Source organism: Micropterus salmoides, unplaced genomic scaffold (assembly GCF_014851395.1).
Source record: "Micropterus salmoides isolate LMB-PRFRI ecotype aquatic unplaced genomic scaffold, ASM1485139v1 Ms_hic_scaffold_23, whole genome shotgun sequence".
Lineage (NCBI taxonomy): Eukaryota > Metazoa > Chordata > Actinopteri > Centrarchiformes > Centrarchidae > Micropterus > Micropterus salmoides.
Window position 1 is genome coordinate 8,966,794 of NW_024041484.1, and position 26,883 is coordinate 8,993,676.

Here is a 26,883-nt window from a genome sequence, read left to right on the forward strand (position 1 = left end):
TATTTCCATGAAACAACCCTTTAACTTCTGGAAGACTTGGGAATAGGAGTGATCACAGCCGGAGCAGTGTGGCTACCAATATATACTTAGGGTGAAAAGGTGTGAACTGCACAGAAAGAAGATACATACTACAAACTGGAGATTAGTAAATGATTAATTTTATTTTCTTATTAGAAATCTATAAAATCTGAATACATTAGAATTTGATTTGGAAATCTAATGGACACATTACAGCATTGTTTATTCTTGGCTCTGGCCTGTGCCGTCAGTACTTTTCAGCACTGGTCACCACAGCCTCTGCACTCACAGCTGGTGACATGCCTGTAAGAGAAGAATCTGGTCGTGAGGTCGAAGCATTGCAGGGTCACAGATCTCCTCTCGGAGCTCCGCTCCCGACAGCATCTGTGCTTCTGCTCCACCTGCAGGTCACCCTGTAACACGACCCTGTTGCAGTGACAGTACCGGAGGGGAGGAGAGTGGGAGCGGTGGGGAAAGTAAAAATTCAGGAAAGTTTCTTCTTGTCAAAGAGACAATGAAACACATCTATTGTTGAGTTCTCACTGAACACTAATCTTCAAAATGTGTTAATGTTACTGCTGATCAGTGATCAGGTATAATTCTTCTCACCTGGGTTCAGACATGCATTGGCCCTGACACGCAGGCATCTGCATGATGGTGGTACAGTTGTCTACGGTGACGTTAATACTGGTCACCTTCGGAGCACAGCTTTGGATACCTGGAGTTAGGGGAAATTAATATGTGAGCGTCATGCGAGTGTGAGCGACAAATTTGAAGATATTTTCCCCCTTTATAGAGTCAAATATTAAACATCCAACATTTGAATATTGAAAATTGTTAAAACTAAAATGTCAAAACTCTACAGACTGAAAGAAAGTCAATGTGACAAAGTCAGCAGTTATAAATGACTTCAGTATTTTGATTTTGACTTAACTTACATGTAAAGCAGCAGTGCTCGTCATCCCAAATTCTGTCCTCCTGTGAATAAATAAACAGCACAAGATCAAATGGTTATTGTTCTACTTTTTCTTTCTACACCCAATGAGAAATTTTTGTTCCAATTTGTAATTTCAATAAAAGCTATAGCCCCCTGGAGCAGCTCTACGTAATACTTCCAATCTATCTATTGTAAACCATTCTTTAGCTGGTGGGAAATGCAGTAACAAGTTATTTCTGCATAATGAGACTGGTAAGATGTTACTAGGGTGTGTAGTACCTCCTGACAGTTTTCTGTTGGACAGACTCTAGTCTCAGTCTTAATACCCTCTTTGCTGCAACTGAATGAAATGCAGGAATGGGCAGCATCCTTCCATCTGTCTCCCACCTACACACACAAAGATAGATATCACGACAAGACACTTTACAGTACAGTGATTCATTTAAATCCAAAATGCACTTTTTCTCTAAAGGAGAAGAAACACTTTTCTTCCTTTTGTAATGATTATAATAATGAGATTGGACACAACATACCTTGTATGTTTTTTCATGATATCTGCATGTCTTCTCAACTGAAAAATAACACATGTAGTAATAAGTGCCTAGGTACATAGGCCCAGATTTACTAAAGGTTTGCGTGAGTAACAATGTGTGCAAACTTGATCACCAGCAGATTAACACGTGGGGTTATTCTACTAACGTGTGCACGCACAATGACGTCTTTCAAAAGTGCAAGATAGCGCCTGTTGTTCTACTTTTGCCTTAATGAAAATGCAATTTGGGACGTTTAATTTTATTGTGCAAAGTAATGGGAGGGTAACATGCAATTGCCTTTATTTACCACACTCAATGTGATCTAACAAGCCTAAACATAAATTTCAAGTGAGTGCTATTTATTTAATACATTTGAAAGGGAGGTGCAAACCACCAAGTGTTGCGCAGAGAGGGCTGCTATTGCCACAATCCATTGTAGATATCAGAGAGGGAATGGGGCGTTGGGGCGTACTTGGCCAGGGACAAGAGGTAACGGAGCGACCGGGCATAGTGCGGACGGTCAGTGATTGTTTCATCTGGCTGGATGAAGCACAATCTGCTGGCATTTCCTCACATCTGGGTCATTCCAGCATACTGTAGCTGTTTCTGCTGGGGTTTCGCAAAGCAGTTTTTCAGGTGTGCTGTCCCAAGTACTCAGTGGTTTTTACGCAGTGGCTGCTTTCCCTCCTGACTCTCCACGACGGAAACCATTAAAACACGCAAAACCCTCATTTAAATACTCCCACCTCCATTGTGTTTGCTCCTGTTGTCATCTACGCAATAATTCTTAGCAAATCACCCATAACAGATACTACAATTGCATGTGCAATATTTTAGAATGCAACGCAATTCAGTACTCTTTATTCAGGATGTTAGTAAATCGGGCCCATAGTATTTGTACATGAAAAGGCGAGTCCAGTTCTTACCACAAGTCTGATCACCACAGCAAGAGGTGTTTACCAATACAGCATCAGGGCTACATATGGGAGCTGGCTCAGGAGGTTTTGGAAGACACTCCTCTGTCCGAGTCTGGTTGTTACATGTACACAGGTTACAGCCGGACTGCCACACCTCACCAGGCTGGAAGACATGCATGGAAATACTTTCTTAAAATCTAGAATCCAGTCTAGAGCCAGATTTATTACTATCTTCGCACTGATGAGAAAGATATTTACCAGTCTGGGCTCACCAAGTGGTCCTTTACAATCTGGTGGAAGAAAACAAACACTACATTAACCCCATTTATAACTAAATATTGAGATGTATAACTCCTGCACATGATCTGTAAATAAGAAGTTTTGCCAGTGCATCAAAAAGTATTGCACTGCATAAGATATCAAGCAAAGTGTGTCTAGGTGGGTCTACTGTAGGACATGTTACTCACACGGACAGTCAGACACACAGATATTTGAGTACGGTCCTGCCCTGAACTGGCCGCTGGGACAGAAACAGCCTATGGCGTTCTTCTCAAGGACGGCTCCTGGATAAAGTGCTCTGTACAGCCAAACCAGAAAAGAAAGAGAAATGGGGAAAATCTTGACAGGACAGAAAATCTTGAAACAAATGTGCTTGGATGATGTTCTTTGGTAAAAGGAAACTTTACAAACCTTCCATCGCAGACGTCATCCAGCTTGTTTTGACATTCTCTGAAAACCAATCCTTCTGGACACGGCACATCTGAAACAGTGCATTTTAAGGAGGAATTTATTGTCTTGTTGTGCAAACAAACAAGACAATAATCTGTCCACGGTCTGACTGGCTTTGCTTTACAGAGTATAAAAAATACTTACCACACCTTCCATTAGTTAGATTTCTCCAGTCAACACAGAAACCAGCATTTTTGCACTCGTCAGCAGCTTGCTCTAGTGAAGAACAAGGGCCACTCCTGCATGAATCAAACTCACAGTTGCTCTTCTTAAGGATCAGATTCACATACGTCCTGCATTCTGAAAAGACTCTGAGGAAACAGAAGAGATAAGATAGATACATTTTTTTATTCAGTAGTTCAGGAATAGACAACTCAAAACATAGAGAGATTTGCTTTTATGACCTACAGTACAACTGTAGTACATATGTACAAAACACTTATTCCCAATTCTATCACCTATTCCCTCACAAGGTCTGTGTGTGTTCGTGCAGCTTACGGATGGTTTAGCAGCTCACATAGTCGGCTCCCAGGACAGGAGGTGGTGACAGTGGGGGTGTTAGTGGGTGGTGGAGTGGTCACTGGGTGACAAGGTACGTTCCTTGGTGCAGAACACAGGCTGGCTTCAGCGGGTCAGGATAAACCCAGTCATAGGCCGTCTTATCACAGCAGCTGTCGTCCTCAATCTGGCCTCCTTTACGGACACATGATCCAACGCCACATACACCTGGAGGGTAGATTGAGAGGTAAGCTTCAGCAAAAGAAGATGTCTGATTTAAAGTCTATTATACACAGATTTTAATTGAAAAACACTCATTCCAAGCTATACATTAGTTTTAACAGTGAGGATGGCAGCATCTCATATATCTTAACTATAGCTGGCACCCTCATGGTCCACAAAAGAATTGGCTCAGCACAAATTCCTAAATATACAGTAAGTAAGAAAAACATTCCCATAACATTATATATTTAAATCATCTGATGAAGAAGATCTATTTTAAAATCTAAGTTATTGCCACACAACCAGCTGGTCTAAGTGTTTTCAGAAATTTGATATCAAAAGGTGCAGATTTGAATTGCTGTTTCATTCTGCCCTGTATTGGTCAGAATTTTTTATGCAGCTTCAAGATTAACACACTTTTTGCGTATGTTAGCCTACAAGCTAATTCAGCAAAGCAGCCGACAGAAGAGTGACAGATGAGATAAAGATAATAGGTTTACAAAAAAATGTTTTGCATTACCTGGAAATCCACTCTACACAGACAACACATACTGTGAAATTGGATATACAGCATGCACTTAACACAGGTGGACCCTCCCTTTCAATCCATTACCCACCACATTGTCCTTGGGTGTTGTTGAGGAAGTGCTCCATGGCTAGACTGGCCACCAGGGTATAATACGGACTGAGGGAGACATAAGAGCGGATCTCTGGGAGGTAGATAGACACCATGTACCCCGTGGTCTCAAACCTCCACCCAGGTGTCTCATATGGCGGCTTTATGGCGGCATTGTTCAGAGTGGCCTAGGGCAGATTAGATAAGTATCAAAGCAACTGTCTTATCCTTTCTATAGTGTATGGCAGCCTTAAATAGCTTTATTTAAAGATATCCTACATCACAGAAAATGATTCTCAGCATCTATGTTGCCAAATATGTACACAGTGACATGACATACTATAAATAAATTGAAAGCTGCATTATATCCTACCTGTACTGCAAACAAATCTGGATTGATAGTGAGTGTAGCAGTACTGTTCTGATATTTCAGGATGATGCCTTTAGCACAGGAGCCTTCAATGCCTGGCACACAGTCGAAGTTGTCAACAGCAATGGTCAGATTATGGAGTGGTGACCTTTCCTCCATCAGGATGTAGGTGCAGTCGTCTAAGAAATTAAAGTTTACTCCTTGGAAAGAGATGTAGTGGGGATCCCCATATAGCTCACAGCGACCTTGGGACAGAATGGGGAAGTAGGAGAGATTAAAAATAATATAAAAAATAATTAGCTAGCCACATGGCTCAGTCTGTCAATTCACCACTTTGGTCCAGACTGAAATATATCAACAGCTATTGGATGGATGGCTATTCAAGTTCAAGTTTATTTATCTAGCACATTTAAAAACAACACTAGTTGACCAAAGTGCTTTCCACAATACACAACAAATATACATGACAACAACAGTAGAAAAAAAGTCACTCTGTTTGAAGGCCAATGAAAATGTCAGGAGTCCGGGCAACTCTTATTTCAACAGGTAAAGAGTTCCAATTAAGGTGTTTTCAGACCAAAAGCGAAGCGAGCATTTGGGGCGGTGGGTTTACATAGAAAGTCAATGCAAAGACACGTAGAGCAGCGACTTCCTGTCGGGCGGCGCGAAGCGACGCAAAGGGGGCGGGGCCGGCTTCTGCTCTGAAAACTACACCGTTTACTCGCAGGAGGAGCTCAGAGTTAACTGCTTTTATTAAATTAGCTTTTTACTTTAGTTTTTGGGATTACAACGTTGATTTATCTTCACTGGAGCTTCTCAGCAGCTAGCTTCCGTGCACATCCGGTTCCACTGTTGTTGAGTGTCATTAGCTCTGTCGGACTACAACTTCATATTTATATAAAAACCGGAATAGAATAGCCCTGACCGATCCATACTCCATTCAGAAAACAAACATTTTAGAAGTTGTTGTCCTGCTGTCTTGCTGACAGACATGACAAAGCATGAATTCATATGTTTAACAAATCTGCTTGTTGTAGTTATTTTGGCATCATTTTGATCTATTTATTTCTATTTAATCACAGCAAAATGTTTACTTTGGGTTCATACAGCTGTAGTAATGGCAAGTTGTGTTTAAAATTGCCTTCTCGTCTTGTATGTGAACACTTGCAGCAAATGTACTCACGCGAGGAAAGCATCGCAAGGAGAAAATTCACATTTGGTCTGAATGCGGCATAACTAAACGATGGAGAGATGACTGGTCTACTCCAAGATACAAAGACTTTCAGTAGTCTAGTCGAAACGTTATAAATGTATGAATTACACTTTCAAAGTCTTTGCTAGGCAAGTAGGGCTTGATTTTGGCCAACATTCTCAACTTTAAAAGCACTGTCGAAGATCACACCTAGATTCTTGGTAAATGGACGACTATATGTTACTAAAGTACCAAGAACGTCTACACAAGCACTTAAATCCCCAGGTCGGCCGAACACAACAATCTCAGTCTTACTTTAATTCAGACGAGAAAGTTCTGATTCAACCATATTTTAAGATCTCTCAGGCAGTTAAGCAAGGACAAATAGATTTTTATATAATCTGAAAAGCAATGAAAGGAGATATTGTGTTTTTTGAAAATGGACGCCAATGGCAACATGTACAGTGAAAAAAGCATGGGGCCCAATATGGATCCTTCGGGGATCCCACAAGAAAGAGGGGCAGCAGATGAAGAAAATTCACCGAGGTGAATAGAGAAACTTTTATCCGCCAGATATGATTTGAACCATTTGAGGGCTATGCCCCTAATGCCGACACACTGTTCGAGTCGGGATAGGAGAATGGAGTGATTAACCATATCAAAGGCTGCAGTCAAATCTAAAAACACTAAAACAGCAGAGTTTCCAGAGTCAACAGCTAAAAGAAGATCATTAAAAAGTAAGTAAGAGTTGATAAAAACCACTCTCTCCAAGACTTTTGACAAAAAGGGAAGCTTAGTGTCTAAAATTAGAGAGAATTGAAGTATCCAGATTCTTCTTTTTAAATGCAGTTGCACAACAGTGTGTTTGAAAGCAGCTGGAACACACCCTGAGCTGAGAGATGTATTAACCAAAGTGACAATGCTTGATTCAACAGTGTTAAAAACATCTTTAAAAAAGCGTGCAGGAATACTGTCAAGGGGGCAGTTTGCAGGATGTAGTTTTTTAACTGTGTCAGAAAGAAGGTGGAAGACAGCTGGGCAGACAGGGGGACAGAGGGGTCACTGGTAAATGAAGTTCGGAGTTCTGAGAATGAATTGAACTCACCAGCACGAAGCCAGGTTTCTGTCGGAAACATAAAATCGAACTCCCGTGAAGTGAAGAAGTCATTCAGCAGAAACGTCTTGTTAGCTAGCGATCTTACATTAATCAGAGCCAAAAGAAGAGTACGATCCTCACTGGCCAAAGGCGCCGCACGATCCAGCGGGCAAAGGTTCAATGAATCCACACCACCTCTGCAGGACCGAATCCGCATAGGATAAGAGGTAACAGAGGTAACTGTCAAGATGGGCGGAACGGGATGGAGCCATCGGCCTCGCACCTCCAGCAATCACCATGCGGCAGGAGCGTAGCATTCATTGTAAGGACACGTCATATCTGTAGATGCAATGTAAGCCTTCTATCTGACCAGCACACCTCCACGCTTTCCCCGTCGCCTGATGGAAGGCGCAGATACACTGGTATACCCGCCAGAAAGGGAGGAGGACTCGTAATCCAATAATCTCTTAAATCATGCCTTCTAAGTATAAAACTTACAACAGACATTTATGTTCTCCACAGGATTGATTGTAATAACCTTGGTGACCCCTTAATGTTTCCTCTAGTACCATCATATGGTCAAACCTTCCAATCTGAGAGTTTCTTAAACACAAAAGTGAAAAAAGGAGGGATAAATGAGGTTCTAACAAGACCAGTGGCAGAGACAGACATGAATGCACTTACAGTCACACTTCCATGTTTCACAGCATCCATCCTGCACTTTTATGGTCAGTTGTCTGGGGCAGATGGGAATTGTAGACTCTGGACAAACCACTGGAGTCGACTCAATTGTTCCATTTCTACAGGACTTATCGTAGCAGTCCTCTGTCCACTTCTCACCGTCACACCAGGTTTTGTTCCGCTTCAGGTCTTTACACACACTACACACTGCTTTGAGAAACACAACAGCAGAAGATAGTAAACACAGAAAAGACAAAAACATTTAGGTAATTTATGGAACTGACATCTTGGATAATTGAACAAAAGAGTAATATGCAGAATAGAGGACGCACATTGAGGTGTGGTGCGGAATGTTGATGTGACTGCTGTTTCCGTTTCAACATTTATTGTAGTCTCCGTTGGGTTGGTGGCTACTGAAGTGTGGTTTGTTATTTCTAACGTTGTCATTGTTGTGCCTGGTTCATCATCAGTTCTTGTCGTCAGTTCAGTGGTAGTTGCATTGGTTGTAGCCACCTTGGTGGTAAATGTTGTTGGTGGCATCAGCGTAGATTTAGTTGTTGTTGTTGTTGCTTCGGAGGAGGTGGTAGGTTGAGTGGTTGAATGTGTAGAAGAGGTAAATGTTTCAGTGGAAACTTCTGTGCTCGTTAGTTCAGTCGGACCTGAGGTTTCAGTAGGTGTAGCATTAGTTGCAAAGGTGGTTGTTGATTGAAGTGTTGTTGCTGTTGTCTCTGTATGTTTTGTTGTTGGCTTAGTTGTGTCTGTTGTGTATGACGTGGTAAGCAGAGTGCTAGGAGATTCAGTCTGTAGCTCAGTTGCAGTAGATTCTGTGCCATTTGTTATCATTGTAAGCTGTGTTGAGGCAGCAGTTGTCACTGAAGTGGTACTCATTCTAGTTGTAGATGTGGTGGTAGAGTTATTTGTTGACAGTGTTTCAGTCGTAGTTAAACCAGTTGTAGTTGTTGGTGTAGTGGTGGAAGAAAGCACAGTTGACAGATTGGTAATATTCGTCACTGGTGTAGAGATGAGGGGGGCTGTTGTTGATGATGTTTCAGCCGTTGTTAAATCAGTTGTAGTGTTTGTTGTAGTGGTGCTGGAAAGAACAGTTGTTTCAGTGGTAGGTGAAGTACTTGTAGATGTTGGTGTAGAGGTGGAAGAAAGCACAGTTGACAGATTGGTAATATTCGTCACTGGTGTAGAGATGAGGGGGGCTGTTGTTGATGATGTTTCAGCCGTTGTTAAATCAGTTGTAGTGTTTGTTGTAGTGGTGCTGGAAAGAACAGTTGTTTCAGTGGTAGGTGAAGTACTTGTAGATGTTGGTGTAGAGGTGGAAGAAAGCACAGTTGACAGATTGGTAATATTCGTCACTGGTGTAGATATGAAGGGGGCTGTTGTTGATGATGTTTCAGCCGTTGTTAAATCAGTTGTAGTGTTTGTTGTAGTGGTGCTGGAAAGAACAGTTGTTTCAGTGGTAGGTGAAGTACTTGTAGTTGTTGGTGTAGAGGTGGAAGAAAGCACAGTTGACAGATTGGTAATATTCGTCACTGGTGTAGATATGAAGGGGCCTGTTGTTGATAATGTTTCAGTCGTAGTTAAACCAGTTGTAGTTGTTGGTATAGAGGTGGAAGAAAGCACAGTTGACAGATTGGTAATATTCGTCACTGGAGTAGAGGTGATTGTAGGTGATGTAGTGGTGGTTGAAGGCACAGTTGGTTTAGTGGTGGTAGATGGCACAGTTAGTTTAGTGGTGGTGGAAGGCACAGTTGGTTTAGTGGTGGTGGAAGGCACAGTTGGTTTAGTGGTGGTGGAAGGCACAGTTGGTTTAGTGGTGGTAGATGGCACAGTTGGTTTAGTGGTGGTAGATGGCACAGTTAGTTTAGTGGTAGTTGAGGCAGGTGTGGTGGAAGTTTTTGGTTCAGGAGTTGATGATTGAGCTGTTGAAGAATAGGTGGAATTATGGTCTGGTGTTTTTGAGAAACAGGTTCTGTGAAAAGCTCATATTATAATCTAAAATATTTAAATTGTCACAAAGTCGATATCATATTTTTGTATAACTGGTAATAGGAATGTAGTAATAGTAAATGTAGCAGTACATGAATATAAATCATACTTACAACACTTAATTGTTCCATTTTCACAGCGGCTGACGAGGTTAATATAAGAGAGAAAAAAATATCCAGTTGTCCAATAATGATGTAACGAATAATGAAATGTTCACCTTAAAAACACACACACACATATATATATACAATATTATATATAGCCCAACTTACCACTTAGTAAATTGATTCTGCCACACTACTCCAGCTTGGATAATGGTGTCATTAAAATAACAGGTGCAGTTTGTCAATGTGGTGCATTCACCAGTATTTTCATCATAGTATGGCGCCTCCTTCGAACATCTGGGGTAGCAGCCTTTTCCAAGAACAAACAATTTTATTTTATGGGCACAAGGCTTTAATAAAGCCAAGGCTAAAAAAAAGTTCAGCTGTTAAATTTGAATAACACTGAGAAAATGTGGTTACCTTCCAGCTTGTGAGGGATGTATTTGCCTTCTCTGCAGGTTAGCATCTCACCACATGCTTCATAGTGCCAGCTACACTCACCCTGCTCGTTGTAGTAGTCACAGTAGACAGCTAAGATTAAAATGATCACAGCTTAAATTACTTTACGTTTTGCAGTAATAAAAACACTTCATCATTCCATTGTTGGCTATAGAGATGTCTCTTGCATAGTGTCCGTCATCTGCGTAGTGACAAAAACATACTTAAATATTTATACACTTTGCACACTTTGTAAATTTTATAAAGAATGTTAAATTCAGTGAAATGACACTGGCTATTTACTTTTAAAATGTGCGTAATGTTCCGTATGTGCCAAGAAAGCTAATACATCTTTAGCAATCTTAGCATAGCCCGCTGAAAAAGTATTGTTAAAATGCCATGACATAACGGTCCCCTTTCATGAAAACCGGTATCAAAAATCAACTGAGTAGAACTTATCTAATCAAGACGTTCTCTTTATGGGTTTAAGTTAGAAGTTATTCTAAAATGTAACATTAATGTTACCTCCCTGCTCACCATCTGAAAAGAAACGGCTTTAAGAGTTAAGTTCAAACTAATGCTTGAAATGTTGGGGAGGCTGCAACTTACGACACAGATCAGGTGTTCTCCAGTTTACACACACATCCTGGTCACTGCAGGCTTCCGCGTAGGCTGCCACGGCTGTGCAGAAGCCCAGGAACTTCCCTTCAAACTCACAGGAGCAGGCTTCCTGCACACAGGCATGGTAGTAGGGCTCTGGATCCACCTGGGGGTTGTAGAACATCCAGAATACAGCTTAACACTTTAAAGGGTTCTCTGTAAACAGTTGTTGTATCATATGCTTGTAGATTTAGATAAAATTGTTGAGTGGTGACTCTTAGCTCAAAGGTATTTGTTCATTTATGATCTTAGTCCCTTCAAGATGTCTGCTTACTTTCTATGCCAACCTGCTTCCAAGATGTAATGCAATAAAAGACCTACACGGGAATTGAAACGCTGGCCCTGGTGTTAGGGGCATGCTAAATAAGTCAAATGCATACTTTTAAATGGCAGTCTCTGAATTTGTCTCCTGTAAGGATCATACAGCGCCGCTGGGCCCAGGCTGAGCAGTAGGAGTTGCGTTCGCATGGAAATATCTCAGAGGTCACATCAGAACAAGGAGGTGTGGCGGCTTTCCAGCTGTTGCCAAACACCAGAGGACTGGACGCCACTAAAAACAGATTGTTGGTGTTATTTTGACCACCAAGACAGAAATTTGACTGCTTCATAGAATAAAGAGAAAACCACTATACCTGATGAGCCACTCATCGCTAGGTCATTCCTCTCATTGGAGTCAAAATTGCCACAGAGGCCACACACTTGGTTCTGCAGGAGAGATGTTTAAAAAGTCAAAATGTCTTGAAAAGTTCTGAAATTACATTTACATTTACATTTACTCATTTGGCAGACACTTTTATCCAAAGCGACTTACATTTGAGGAACAACATACAAACATCTGAACCATTTGTAGGGGTTTCACTGCACAAGCTGGAAGACCTACTAGGAGGGCATCGCAATGGTCGAGGCGAGAGATAATCATGGCCTGAACCAGAAGCTGGGTGGCGTACTGAGTGAGGTAGGGCCTGATTTTCCTGATGTTGTATAGAGCAAAGCGGCACGACCGAGAGACAGCAGCAAAATGGTCTGAAAAGGACAGCTGGTCATCAATCACAACACCCAAGTTTCTCACCATCCTGGTTGGAGTGATGGTTGAGGAGTCAATTTGTAGTTTGATGTTTTGGTAGATAGATTGCTTGGCTGGAATGACCAAGATTTTAGAGAGGTTTAAGTTGAAGGTTGAAGGTAGCGAGCCTTCATCCATGCAGATATGTCCGAGAGACAGTCTGTGATCTGCGCCGAGACGGTGGGGTCGTCTGGCAGGAAGGATAGGTAGAGTTGCGTATCGTCTATGTAGCAGTGGTAAGAGAAGCCGTGCTAGCAAATGATGGCCCCAGTGAGGTGGTGTAAAGTGAGAAGAGAAGGGGCCCTAGCACTGAGCCTTGGGGCACCCCTGTGGAGAGGCAGTGGGAGGAGGATAATTGTCCTTGCCACAAAACATTGTAGGAACGCCCCGAGAGGATTCAAACCACAGGAATGCTTACACTGCATACATTACATTTGAAATTAAAAAAAGGAGGGAGGATGACTATCAGTAATGATCAATGCTTAAATATAGTGTATTTTCTGATGCTGACTTTAGCAGAAAGTACAAGGAAAATTAGAAGACATTAACCAATTGAACAAAATGTGGATTTTAAATTAATTTTTAACCTTGTTATTAGCAGTGTCTGATATTTTCTGATTTACACTTAAGATCAAAGCGTTTAATGTGACAAATTATATATAAATTACTAGATTTAAAAACAATCCAATCACTCACCCTCCATTTTGCTTGCAGCTCTATGGTGATGCGGGTGTGTTTGTCCCAGATCAGAGTTATACCTCTACTTGGCACTGAGATTATGTTGTAGAGTCCGACAGTGTGTGTGGAGAAAAATGACTCTTTCTGCGGAGTCCAGCCATCATGGTAGTGTCTGGTCACCCTCATGTCGCTCAGTGTCAGGGTGACCATTCCCTTTTAGGACAGAACAAATCATTGTATGGAAATATTTTTTATTGTTGATGAACAAGTTACTTGACATTTTTTTTTCATTGACCTTTTACAGTATTGGCCATCAATTCAGTCAGTACTAGTACTACTCTGAATTATCTGAGTGTGTGAAAACTTACTGAGTGAAACATGTAGTTGAGGAAGTGTGTGAAGCAATGGGATAGAAATAAAGTGAATAAAGAAATGGATATTACAGTATTATTTAAGATAATGAAGACTGAATAAACATGGGGATAATAGCTCGGGGTCTTAGTGAAGAAAAATGGTTAAAAAATCTACCTGCAGGTCGAGGATGATGGAGCGAGAGCAGGTGAGCGCCTCATCACAGCAGGGTACACTCTCAACTCTGACAGAAAAGGTACCGTTTCTAATTCCACAGTAATCCTGAAGTAAAAAGATCAGTCTTTATAAAAATACTTTGTATTTAATATTTTGGTGGGGTCCTTTGAAAGAGATTTGCAAAGAAACATGTAAGCAGTGGATTTCATTCCAACTTTCATGTTTGCTCTCACCTCTACAAGTGTGTACTGACAGTGTCCATCAAAGCGGTACCATTTGGAGTCAAAAGTCTGGTAGTGTCCGTTTCCGTAAACTTGACACTTCCCAGGACAAGGCTCATCTTTGCAGTTCCACTGACCCCGACCACAGACGCTGTAAGATAGAATGATGTAAACCTCTGCATCATGGCTTCATTAGGATTTGAAGGAAGCAGCAAAGCAGCACAAATGCAGGCGTTACCATGTTTTGCACTTGGTTTTGACAGTCTGTCCTGCACGGTACACATTGCCACTGTACACACAGGTGCAGTTGTCCAGAAAAACGCAGTTGCCATGGTGATCCTCATACTGGTCATGTGGGCAGTAACAGCCACTCTCGCAGGTCCTGCTGGTGTCCTGGAAACCAAAAGAAAATCTTTTAGCTCAAGGATACATTTGACCCATCACAATAAAAGAAACCTGATTTGGAGAAATGGTAAATGTTAGGGATGCCTTTTACTGACAGAAAGTTAATGTAAAACTAAAATGACAGATTTCAATATCAGCTGCTCTCAATCGTGTCATCAACACATCACCAGAAAAAGCTAATAAAGCTAATAAAATAATAAATAACCTATTATTAATCTTACCAGGCAGTTAATCAGCTGCTGCTACTAACAAATATATATGAATGAATAATGCAAGTAATGTACATAAAAATATCTGTTGACCTACCACTGGTTTGCTGAGACTGTCACAGGTTTTCTGAGTCGTCTTAACTGGATCACTGGAGCAATGAACACAAACCTTCCCGTTTCTGCACCCTGATGCAAACAATCATTAAAAATATAAAAACAGTGTGTTGATTAAAATTCAGAAGGTTTGACGCAATCAAGTTTTCTATTTTTTTGCGGTGAAGTTCCACTATTAACAAACTAATTAAGTTCAAACAATTGCGTAAAGACTATGATAGTATATATTTACCACAATCTTCAGAACAGCTCAGTTTTCCATTCTCACAGCAGCTGCAATAGACAAAGTTTGAGATACAAGACTGAACTACAACAGCATTGGGAAGACTTGGTTAGAGCACACAGTGGGTAACAGCTTACAGGGAAAAAACTACAGAAGTGAAAATGTCAAGTTAAATGATAATTAAGCATTTTAAATGGCTGTCAATACTCAGATAAACAGCTCACCACTTTCGTCCGTCGATAACCCCACACCCTGGAAGCATTGTACCCCCCTGGTGGTGACAAACACACTCCGTCTTTGGGGTACAGACGTTCTCTTTGTTCAGGTGAGTTCCCTCCGGACAGCCACAGCCCTCCACAGGCACTTCGTCCAGCCCACAGCGAGGGTCAGGGCCAGACAGGGAGCGGCATGTATGATTGCAAGCTTGCATGTTGTAGGAGAATTCTTGGTTCTTCTGACATGTCAGAGCTGCGACACAACGTGGTGATCAACATTAAATTATCCACAGATTTTTAACCCCTTCATTTAATTCTATAATTTAATACTACTAATACTGATTTGTGATATATTCATTGACATATATTTCCAGTGGTTGATGTAACATGGTAGCTGTCTCAAGTTGTAATCTCTTCATAGAAGCCTTTATTATTTACTGTTCTGGAGGGTCTGGAAAGTTTCTCATAATTCTTTTATCATTATTGCCAAAAACAACAATCTCATAAAGTTGTCTTTTACAATTGAGTGGGGGGATGCAGACAGAATAAATTGTGTATTTATCAAAGCTGAACTCACTGCAGTTGGTAGCTTTCCTCCAGTCACCAACTACAACACCCAGATTGGCGCAGGCTTTGGCGTAGCTGCCCAGAGCAACACACAAGCACTGCTGTAGACTGCTGTCACAGTTACATGTTCTTTGGATGCAAGCCTGGAAATAGAAATCAGTTTCATGTGAACAGGAGTTGTCACTGATGTGGTAATTGCTGAAACCGCCAAGAACTAATTAAATATTTATACTTGTTACCATGTGGTAATGATCAATTGGGATATGACCATGGCACTCAGCAAATATCCCAGTTGGGTTGCTCAACACCGAGCACTTTTCACCAGCAAATATTTCTGTAAAGATACATATTACAAAAAAGATTTGCCTCCAAATCTCAATAACTTCTCATCAGTAATATACAGAATTTAAGAAGACAAGTAAAATATTCAGTAAACATCTTTAACATTTTACAAGCACATTTACAGTGTCGCATTCACTGGTACCATTGTCTGTGTTGACACAGGGGTTGATGTTCGGTGGACAATCACCCATACTCCAGGACAGAGCAAATAATTGAGCAGAGTTCTCAATGATGTTGTTGCTGGTGGTGAAGTCATCTGTGGAGTCATTGTTGTTGTTGCCACAAAGACCTGAAAGACAGACGGACTAAAATTACCAATCAAACTGAATCATGCAACAGAGGATATAGAAGGCAGTTTTGTATTTAAAGAGATGAAGTCCTAATGAAAGTGAATCCCAAATGCATTAAATATAGTTTGGCTTGTATATGGACTGAGATTCTAACCTGAGATAATTCCAGTGTGGTTTCTGGGTGGAGTGATATACAGCTGGATTTCAGGAGACATCTGGACTTGGATCTTCAAACCAAAGGGTGTGTGGACATGGACGTACATGGACGACTGCCAGAAAACCAGAGCTTGATCTGGCGGGTGAATGAAGTTGGTGAGTGATTGGGTGAGTGAGTCACCAAGCCTTTATGGATGGATATTTACTAGGCTACCAGACACATTGCATATTCACATTAAGGGCTCCTAAATAGATGCAACAATTCTTCACATTTCTTTTACCAGACTGATGAAGTTCAGTAATCTCCTCCTCTCCAAATGTAACAATGTTGTTTGAGAATGTATACAACGCATGTGTTTTCTGCAAATCCAAAAAACAAAGTTCAGTGAATCTGCACCACTTTGGCTTGACTTTAGTTTGATAGATCATTTTGTTTTAAATTCAACCCGTACTGCTCGTACCTTAAGCTCAAGAATGACTGTTTTCAGAGAGGGTGCCTTTTCGGAAAATGCAATTTTTATTTGCCAGTCTTGACCCTACAGTGATTTTAAAAGAGCATTTAGTATCAAAAAACCACAACATATTTCAATGTTAAATGTCGGGTTTGCGGGAAAAAATTCACCTGTGAGGCCAAGTATGAACATTTACCAGGGATGGCATATTGTTTGCCATCATATGTTGTCACAAACGGCCCTTCAATAAGACATCTGTTGGGGCAGAAGTTTTTAGAGCATTGCCATGTGCCTCTGTCACACGTACTGTGGAGAGAAATCAGGATAAAATTTAAATTGAAAATCTTCAATCGTTTTATTCATAGCAAATTGAAATTCGCATTACATGGATATTTCATAAGTATCAACACTTACCATGTCTGACACTTGGTGCCACGTACATCTCCAGTTGAGTAGCTCTTTCCAGCAAACACACAGGGGCAGCTGGACACACTCACACAGTGGAAGCCAACTGCACGATCATTAAGCACCTTACCTGGGACACAAATTAGAAAACCTCTCATTATTAAACTCCTGTAGGCTAAAGAAGTGTGAAGTGTAAGTGGAGAGTTTTATACTTAGATAATGCTCACCGTTTGGGCAGACGCAGGAGCTGGTGAGATCCTGGCTGGATAATCTGGGGTTCGGATTGGAGCAGCTGGGAACAAAGGCCAGACCCTGTTCTACATAAACCAGGTCTCCAGGACAAATCTGTTCCGCTGCAAACATCCACAGAAACAGACAGTCACATCAAGTGCTCTTCAAATAAGTGTTGAAACAGATTTGAGCCAAACAACTTGAAGAGCTTTAAGATCATGATTCAAAGAGCACCTACCACATGCTGTCTCAGATCTCCATCTAGTCCAGACATAGCTGCTGTTTCCACACTGTTGGACAACTTCTTTGAAGAAAGCACAGCCGATGTATTTACTTTTTTCATAGCCGTAAGTGTTCTTGTCACAGAGTTGTCTATAATGAGGATTCTTATCTTTCAAACAATCCATGACGTAGGACATGAACCGACTGCAGACCTATAAATATTAACAGAGAAACCATCTGAACATCTGGAACTAGGACATACTGCTGCTCAAATTGAGATGCGTTTAGCTTCATTTTATGTTTAAAATAGTTAAATGGTCTGACTCCCAAATAGTGTTACTTTGGTCAGACGAAACTAAACGAAATATATTCCTCAGCGACCTTTTTTTCCCTGACGAAAAAGGGGACGAGGACGAGACGGCGATAATGTCCTTAAATGCTGACTGTGACTATATTAACATGCAATATTGTTGACGAAAAATATTATACAATATACAAAATATTACAGGCCATATTTTCTTTCATTCAGTGGTATGTTTTTCTTCCTGTGCTTTGAATCCTGGCTGACCGGGGCGATGCCTGGTGCGCGAGGAAAACGTTACTGTGGAGGATGTGAACTCTGGTGATGAACACAACATGCTAGGGAGAAAGAGGTGCTTAGACATCAGCTCCCCTAAAAGCGTGATTTGTGATATTTCGGGGGATCTCTGAAATATTGACAGCTTGCTTTATTGACATTAATCTCCATATTTCTCAATCATCATGGGGAGCGTCAGACTTCATCCAGCCAGAGGGAACCATCACCGACCGTACGCATCGGGCATGGATATTAGGCATGATCCATGTAGGCCTACTACTGCAGCTGGGCGCTCCCCACAGCGCCACGCAACTTTCTAAATTCTTCCCTGTCATGGAGAAAAGAAAAGTCAGGTCGCAAACACAGCCGCAGCTGTTGTGTGAAGCGTGACTGTATCAAAATGGCCACTTATGAAATTATCATTATTATTAGGCTATAAAAAGACAAACATGCCTGATATTTTCACAATCAACCCAGGCCTACATACTTACAGCTATAAATGCTAATCAAAATCATACTAATGAGTTAGACAAAAATGATGGTTAAGGACTAAAACTAGACTAAAATACTTTTCTTTTGACTAAAATCAGACTAAAATATCCAGACTTTTAGTCAACTAAAACTTAGTAAAAATAATAGGATAAAGACTAAATTTTAAAATGGCTGACAAAAGTAAGACTAGTCCCAAAAATGTTAATTAACAAGTACAGAAGTTGAAGTATCATCTACGGTTCAATATTTAATGATATATACAAATTATTATAAAGTCATTACTTTATAACTAAAGTTCCAGTAGCTTTAATTAATTAATACCCTGGGTTTTTTCAATAAGATTAATAAATGGAAAAAACTAAAGACCATACAGAGCAGCAGCAGTCTAGAATCTAGTACCATCACAACATCCACTCAGTTGTGTTTTCAGTAATCAAGTAATCCTTACTTGATTTGTAACGGAGACAGGATCTCGGGTTTGACATGTGTCATCAGCAAGCACACTCTCTGTGATCAACTGCTGCTTGTTGCCTAATTTCATAAAAAATTGGACATTCTTTGAGCATACTGTGTGAACAAAAGTTGTGCATTCCTAAAATCAGCTACATTATACTGATAACTAGAAAAGATGCAATTCTTGCATAAACCTTTAGAAACATTTAGGCCCACTATGCATTCATTTTATACTTTGTTTTATTTGACTTTTGAGTTTTTCTCTTTTTTTAAATTTAACATCACATACAGCTTACCAGTTACATATAAAAGTCATTTGTTGCCTATAATAACAACACATTTTACTTCTTTACCACCAACACTATAACTGCTACTGCTTTCTTTATGTACTGCTGCTAATGTTACTTCTGCTATACCACAGCAATTCTGCTGTTAATTCAGTCATTTAACCAACCTACCCTGGTTGTTCCCACATAGTCCGGTCATGTCAGCACTCAGCTCCTGCTCCACCTCCACCTTAACAAAAAGTTAGTAGGTGGGTGTGATTAGTGATCTACAGCACCAAACTAGCTGTGAATGTTCAAATGAACTACACTTGCATTATTTGTGTATGAATTTGTGTGCCTGTGTTTATGCTCCCTTTTGTAGGTTGTCAACATATACATAGCACCAGTGTCCTCTTACCCACGCTGTGTCTATTCCTCCAGGTACATTGTGCCAAGTGATAGACAGAGGAAGCAGCGAGCTCCTCAGTTTAGTGTAGATGCCGTACTGAAAGATGTGCTGGTAGGTGTGGTCGTATGGAAGGGAAACGCTGTCAACAAATAAGCATACAGAGTGGGTTTTAAAGTACAAAATCCTTAAATAAACTTTTGAACTTTTATCAGAACAATATTCAGGTTCCACTGTCACAAAACAATGCAAAATACATAACATAGATTTTCTTACTCAATGTGCATCCAAAGTTTTTTGCATATAAGTTTCTTCAGACTATCACCTGAAGTTCAGGTCTTTCTTTTTATTTCTGACTGATCAGAAGTCTTCTCACTTCATCAACTCTGATTTTGAAAGAACATGCCTTAACTCTCTGTTTACATTTTACTCAACCAGAAAGACAAATCATTATCAGTAACTGTGTCCAAGAGTAAAAGCTAATAATCAACTAACATTGAAGATCTTAAGAATGGATAACAATGTCAGCACCTGACTTTCAGTAAATGATTGAAAGGGCCTAAGAGCACAGCACTCACCTGCTGCTCTCATTCTTACTGTTGTTGGTGTAGCAGAGCAATGTGATTTATTTGAGAATATACGTTTGATCTGAACAAATACAGACTCCAGGATGTGTGATTAGATCAAACATTGCATGAGTCATTTGGTTTTCTGAGTGGTCCCTGTAAAGAAATCGGGGTGGGTTAGGGCCAAACCTTTTCTTCTCCACCAGGATGCTTCCATTCGTCAAAACAGTCCTGACTTTGTTGATAATGATCTCGACTTGGACCAGCAGCCCGCTGTCGTCCCGCCGTGTGGTGATGTCACACTCCACCCGGTTGTGGGTGAAGCGGGTGAGAGTGAACGGGCAGTTGGAGCGCACGTAGAAACTTGAACCATTGAAAGGCTGGACAACCCCGCTGCCAAATGTCCTGCAAGTGTCTGAAAGAACGATCAGTTGAAATGCAATCTGTTTTTCTTTTTCTTGCCAAATGTTTAAACAATGCTACTCTTTTAATGATCAATTCAGAACTCAATAATGAAGTCTAATAACTTTGCATTAATTTAGCATCAACTACAACAGATCTCCACCATTTGTGCTCCACATGTGATGGTGGATCAGCTCTGACATCATCCGAGTCTGCATGGACGCATACACCATCCACCCGCCACCCACCTGAACAAATTATTCTCTCAGATTTAGAGACCCGTACCCACAGGGACACATTTCACTTCACTTCTACCGGTCCCTGTGGCTATGTTGCGTTTTAAATTTTGTTGTATTGATGAATAGCCCAAATAATTACACAGGAACAAGGAAACCAGCAACATAGAATATAACCAAGCCAGAACCGTGACAGTTTCTTTAAAATGAATTCCAGTGTTTCCCCCTCTTTCAAATTGCCTCATCACCTGTAATAAATGAAAACCCCGTTCCATTTTCTGTTTCCAAAAATACATAATTAATCATGATGGAGAATAATAAAGTTACTATGCTTCCTTGAGGTGCTCCATTTTCTATATAATTATTTTATACAACATGCTAACCTTTCATTTATCATTTTCTCCGTTATTTTGCAGATGTTATTGGTCTATAATTATAAAGTTGGTGCAATCGTTTCCTGGTTTGCATATTGGAACTACGACAGCCTCCTTCCAGCTTTAGGGCAGTTTCTATTCCTCCCAAACTTTATTAGTTCCAGTGATATATCCTTGGATGGCAAACTGAGATGGTTTATCATTTTATAACAAATTTGATACTGGCCTGATGCTGATATCTTGGTTTTCTTTAGAGAGCGGTTCAGTTCTGCTTTTGTAAATTGCTTGTTTAGTAGGTCTTAGTGTCTTCTTGGTGTTGTAATCACTCTTCATTCTCCACTACCGTTTCCCTTCCTCTTTCCCCTCTTCACTACTGTATGAACTGTTATTTTTAACATTTGTTTTTGCCATCATCTCTTCTTTCTCCTCATCTCGCGCTGCTTTTGTTTAACCATCATCTAAGATTGGATACCCACACTCTCTTTTCTTCCACTTTCCACGTTGAACCAAACCCTAGAGTATTTACCCCCTAGGTGTGGTTTGTTTGGGTCGGTGTGAAGGCCGAATTCGAACTTTGGTGCTGACCAAACAACCACACTCTGGTCCGCCTCGAAATTATATAAGACAGTGGGTGCACGATCACATACTTGACCCTCTAAGGTCTGCTGAAATGCGGTCGAGACCAACACCAGAGCCTGACGGTGCTCCTTGATGTAGGGATATCTGGGTAGAAATTTGGAGGGGTTTGTTGTCTTTTTACCCGCCTCCTGTATGACCAACAATAGATTTCATGCCATTTCCACCACATGGCTTTTGTTTACAATTTCTGGACTGTCTCTCGAAATCTCATGTCCACCTCTCCTAGAATTTTTTTAAATTCCCCATACAATGCTACTGGACTTAAACTAACATATCTTCCTTTCTGAATTTAAGGATTATTAGAAATTCCTCTATCACAACCTTTTTGCCACAACTTCATTGAACTATTCTCTTCCAAGCTTCGTTCACTTCTTTGACTCGCAAACCAACCTACTTCATCTTAGGTTGTTTTGTCGTTTTCTCCCTTATCACTTCCTCTCCTACTAGAAACTGGAATCCAGTCGCCAAAATCCATATCATCTTTATCTACTTCCTGAGTCCTCCTCAATCCTCAACTAGTTTATGATAGCCGCCTGATGTTTAGTCAATGCTCCCGAGCAGTCAATGGCGGTATAAAACAGAGCAGCCCATAGAATATGGGTTTCAACATTTTTCAAAAGTTGTGAATCACTGTATCCACGAGAGGTCCTTGAACATACTTTCCTAAATGTGCCCAAAAAATATTAGGCCGATGATGATGTCCATGCGAGATTAGCTGCAGACAAATACATGCATTCACAGACGTGCATACACACACACAAACAAACAAATGCACAGTCCCCTCCAAACTTAGCCTATACGCCTGGGCAAACAACCATATGATAAATGATATGATAAAAATCACTGATCAAGATCCAACATTGATTGACTTATACTCACGTTTCTGAGTTTCTGTTGTTGTGACCGATTCAGCTGTCCCTAAAACTGAAGAAATACAGTATCAAGGTGGATGTAAACACACAATAATTAAAAATCAATACTAATACAAATACAGTGAAATACATGATATAGCAGAGATGTTATTGTTATACCAGATACAGAAGTGATTAAAACATGTGGATATGCGATGCACAGATAATCGATCAATCAATCATCAATCAGTCTCTTTATTTGTCCCTGTAGGGAAATTAGTTTGCAGAACAATCAAGTAGGCATTACATCATACGCCAACAGAGATAACCTTCAAACATACTGGTAAACACACAACTAATACACATAACACATTATTTCCCATACCTCCCATGCACATCAGTGTTGGAAGAATTATTCATTTCCTTTATTTAGGTAAAAGTAGCAATACTGGAATAGAGAATACTAAGCACAAGTCCTGCATTGAAAATATAACTTGTGAAAAGTATGCAAGTATTATAAGCTAAAACTACTTTGGAGTATAAAAAGTAAAAGTACTATGAGTAAAATGCTCCTGTCAGCAATTATTATTGTTTAAATGTTTAAGTAGCATTTGCATTGTGTTGTAGGTGGTTGCAGTTTATGAACAACAGAGTCTGCCACAATTGAAAATGAAAAAATGTTCAATAAATAAATAAACATTAAATTCATCAAAAATACATTAAAAAACTAAATGTAAGCATGAATTAAATTATACAATGCAACATGAATTAATATTTCTCTTTTAATATTCTTCTTTATTTATTCACCTTTGTATTAAGTAACCTTATTTATTTTCATTTATAATTTTCTGATGTATTTATTAATTATTAAGACTTGATAGCCTCTCTTCAGGTTAGACTTTCGTACTTCACCACTTGTCTTTAAAAGTAAAGTGAGAAAATGACAGAATAAAGCTGTTAACCCTGCCTGTCATCTTGCTCTGGGCCGGTATTTATCAAGCTTCTCAAACTGCCATTTTAGTCTTAAGTGCAGAGAATTCATGAAATTTACTCCTGCTTTTAAAATTAAGAATAAAAGCAAGTAATCAAATTTCTTAAAGGTAAGAATCACTCTTACTCTCCCAGTTATTTAAGAGAGCTCCAGAGGTCTCTCAAGTGGTTAGGAGCTGCCTGTAGGGCTTGTGATGGCACTGTGGAGACAGAGACATGCTTTGTCAGCAAGTTGGGGAGGGACGTCATCTCACCACTGACTTTAAGCAATAATGCGTTTTCAGCTAAGCTATAAACTATAAATACGGGCCCTGGTCTGTTTCAGTGCATTTATCATAAAGGCTCAAATACATATGCACTCCAAATTTAGGTGCGGCTAGCTTGACTGCTTTCTCACAAACGACATCTCACCTGACTGCAGCTCTGTGTCTGTGTATGCTGCTAACTGAAACACACTGTCAGTCAGAATGTCCACACAAAAAAGAAGGAAAACATTGACTGGTTGTGTTGTTTTCAAACAGAGTTGCTAAACGCCTTGGTTCACTGAAGGAAGCCATCTCTGCTGTGCCTGTGGGGAGCAAGGCTTTTTGCAGTTTGACTGATCAACCAATATGCAAGAAGTTGACCCCTTGACACAGCGCCCTCATTTTCATAATGAGGCAGAAATACATGCAGAAATGTAAAAGAGGAGATAGAAATAAATACCTTTGGAGAAATAAATAGGGAATGTAAATGAAAAATAATACATACAAAAACATTAAAACAAATGCATAAATAAATACATTTAAAAAATAACTAATAAATAAATAAATTTGAAATTTATAAAGAAAAATAAATAAATGAGGTAATATTACAAAGGTGAATAAATAAAGAAGCAAATTAAAGAAATATATCAATTTATGTCTCCTTGCATAATTTAATTAATGCCTACATTTATTTTTATATGTGTTTTTGGTGCTTTAAATGGAAAAAAAGGATGTTTATTTATTGAATTGAGCATTTTTCAATTTCTGTATTAATTTTTAATTGTGACAGACTCCATCCTCCATACACTGCCACAAATGCGACTTACACATTCAAGCATCAGCAACATTAATTCAATAATATAATTAGTTATTCACTGACAGGAGGTACTTTTTCTGAATTATGAGTAATTTTACTTTTCATACGCTATAGAAGTGGAACTGACTCAAGCTGTTCCTTACAGTGTTGACTGCATTTTATAAGCTCATCATATGTTTTGTGTGTAAATTCTTAATTTGTAAAGCAACTGGCAACTAAAGTTGTCAAATAATTGTAGGGGAATAAAAAGAACCATATATTTTTAAGAAAATTACAATTATTTTTAGTGGTAGAAATTAAAAGTAGGGGATACCGGGTGTGGTTGTAACATGGAGAGAGTTGTAACAACACCAATTCCACCAATTAGAGATAAAATAAGAGTTAAGTGATCATATTAGTATTTACCTGCTTCCTCCCCGATCAGGCGTGGTGGTTATCAAGTCTGGCAACAGGTACATTCAGAATATATAGAGAAAAAACTGATTTTGAGGTCAGAAGTAAATTTCTTGACCAAGACCATATTTTGATAAGTATCTATACTATTGCAGATAAAATTGTTTGACTTATATTAGATTAAAATGTAGTTTCTTAGGCAACATGTGATGCATTTTTTTCCATTTCTAATTTCAAAACACTATGCTAAAACAGCTAGCTAAACTTTGGCTGACAGTGGCCTTTGCAGTCTGGGCCCACCAAGCCTGCACTCTAATGTTACCAGCGCTCATTTGTCAGCTCTGTGACCAGTACTCCCCATTCACATGTTGTTCACATGTTGGCATGTGTATCGGCACACGATCTTTTCCATACTCCGTCTCCACCTGCGGAGACGGCAGAGAAGTGTACAGGCAGCTTGCAAGAAGTCCCGGTGCGCAAGAAAAAGTCCCAGTACCCCAAAGAGTAAAATATAGAAGTGCTGGTTCTGAAGTGGACCAGTAAGTTTATTCTATAGATAAATTTAAATACACATACTGTACACGCGTGCGACTCATCAGACATTGTCTGTTACAGTGAGAGAGAAACATTGTTCTTTCATATCACTAACTGTTTTTGAGGCAACCTACCCCGGTATTGGGGTAGGTTGTAACAAGGGAACAGAATGCATTTGACATCAACTCACGAGGTTTGTGATATTCGTGTAGAGGATTGAATTGGTGCCATTTGTAGTGAAAAAATGTGGGTACTTTGTTTAAAGGTTTGACAACTCTAGCTACCAAATTCAGTGAGTTATAGTTTCTGAAACAAAAAGACAATGGTACAACCATACCTGGTCTCCCCTACTATTAAACTGAAATACTCAAAGTACCTCAACTTTGTACTTAAAGTACAGTAATTGAGTAAAGGTTCTTAGTTTCATTCCACCACTTTTCTTACTCCAGTCTGCAGAATGTGATAACTTTTCTCTAATTCAACTTGTGTGGTTGAAGCCTTATTGATCAATAAGTAGTTAAAGTAAAAACTAGTCGGGAAAAAAACGTGAAAAACAACAAACAATTTTACAGAATATTTTACATTTTACAGAGCATATGTAAGAATACTGACAAGAATATTGAAATATAATATATTCAAATTTGATTTTGCAGTATCCTTGTCCCTGAATGAATTCATATTCATATAATGAAATTAAAGATTGCATGGTACCTGAGGCCAGTGAAAAGCAGACTGCCAGCATCCATCGCTGTGAAGTCATGCTGCCTGATGCTCCCTTGCTGCAGGAGAGCAAGAAGAACTGGCCAAACAACCTGCCACATGGCTTAAATAGGCACACACTAAAACACTGATCTGAACAACCCATTCATAGATGTGCACGCTCACATGTGCACACTTCTTTCAATGAAAATACCAGGAAACTAAAAAGAGAAAAAAGCAATTATACATTCAACAAACTGTAATAAAGCTTAAACAAGCTTAAACAAGGAAATGATTTTGCAATGCTAGAAAATGGTTAATTTCCAGTATATCCTGCCTATCATTTTGAAGAAGCCCGGCATAACAATAAGTCCTCTGTTATATATTATTGTGGGAACTTGTGAGTGCATTTGTGAAAGAGAGATCTTGAGAATGTGGTCAGGGGGACTAAAGTTAAACATAATCAGAATATCTTTGCGTTATCTGGCTTCATTAACCCCAACATTCGCCATCAGGCTAAGTCTGGTTCTCAAACTGTGGGGGCATAAAGCCATTTCAGCAGGGTAGTAGATGTTGAGTGGACCTTAAGTTACATGAATAATATTCATGTGGT

At 39.8% G+C, this 26,883-nt stretch overlaps 1 protein-coding gene across 1 annotated transcript; it reads right to left on the minus strand.

The window, feature by feature from the left end:
* Positions 1 to 136: 136 nt before the first annotated feature.
* Positions 137 to 26,364, minus strand: LOC119918416 (mucin-19-like). The gene is given in 45 exon segments (XM_038739153.1): positions 137 to 444; positions 628 to 736; positions 957 to 996; positions 1,235 to 1,342; positions 1,489 to 1,526; positions 2,415 to 2,568; positions 2,664 to 2,695; positions 2,873 to 2,982; positions 3,096 to 3,165; positions 3,279 to 3,445; positions 3,633 to 3,741; positions 3,744 to 3,860; positions 4,472 to 4,658; positions 4,844 to 5,085; positions 7,813 to 8,016; positions 8,142 to 9,740; positions 9,921 to 9,949; positions 10,080 to 10,221; positions 10,332 to 10,442; positions 10,959 to 11,115; positions 11,390 to 11,559; positions 11,642 to 11,714; positions 12,769 to 12,963; positions 13,279 to 13,383; positions 13,512 to 13,650; positions 13,738 to 13,892; positions 14,211 to 14,299; positions 14,460 to 14,500; positions 14,675 to 14,918; positions 15,243 to 15,375; positions 15,472 to 15,566; positions 15,717 to 15,863; positions 16,019 to 16,156; positions 16,302 to 16,380; positions 16,482 to 16,556; positions 16,643 to 16,778; positions 16,887 to 17,007; positions 17,105 to 17,230; positions 17,347 to 17,542; positions 18,848 to 18,930; positions 19,311 to 19,368; positions 19,537 to 19,666; positions 20,280 to 20,505; positions 22,621 to 22,665; positions 26,283 to 26,364. Coding segments are annotated over 45 exon segments (6,942 nt in total). The 5' UTR covers positions 26,332 to 26,364; the 3' UTR covers positions 137 to 275.
* Positions 26,365 to 26,883: the final 519 nt, after the last annotated feature.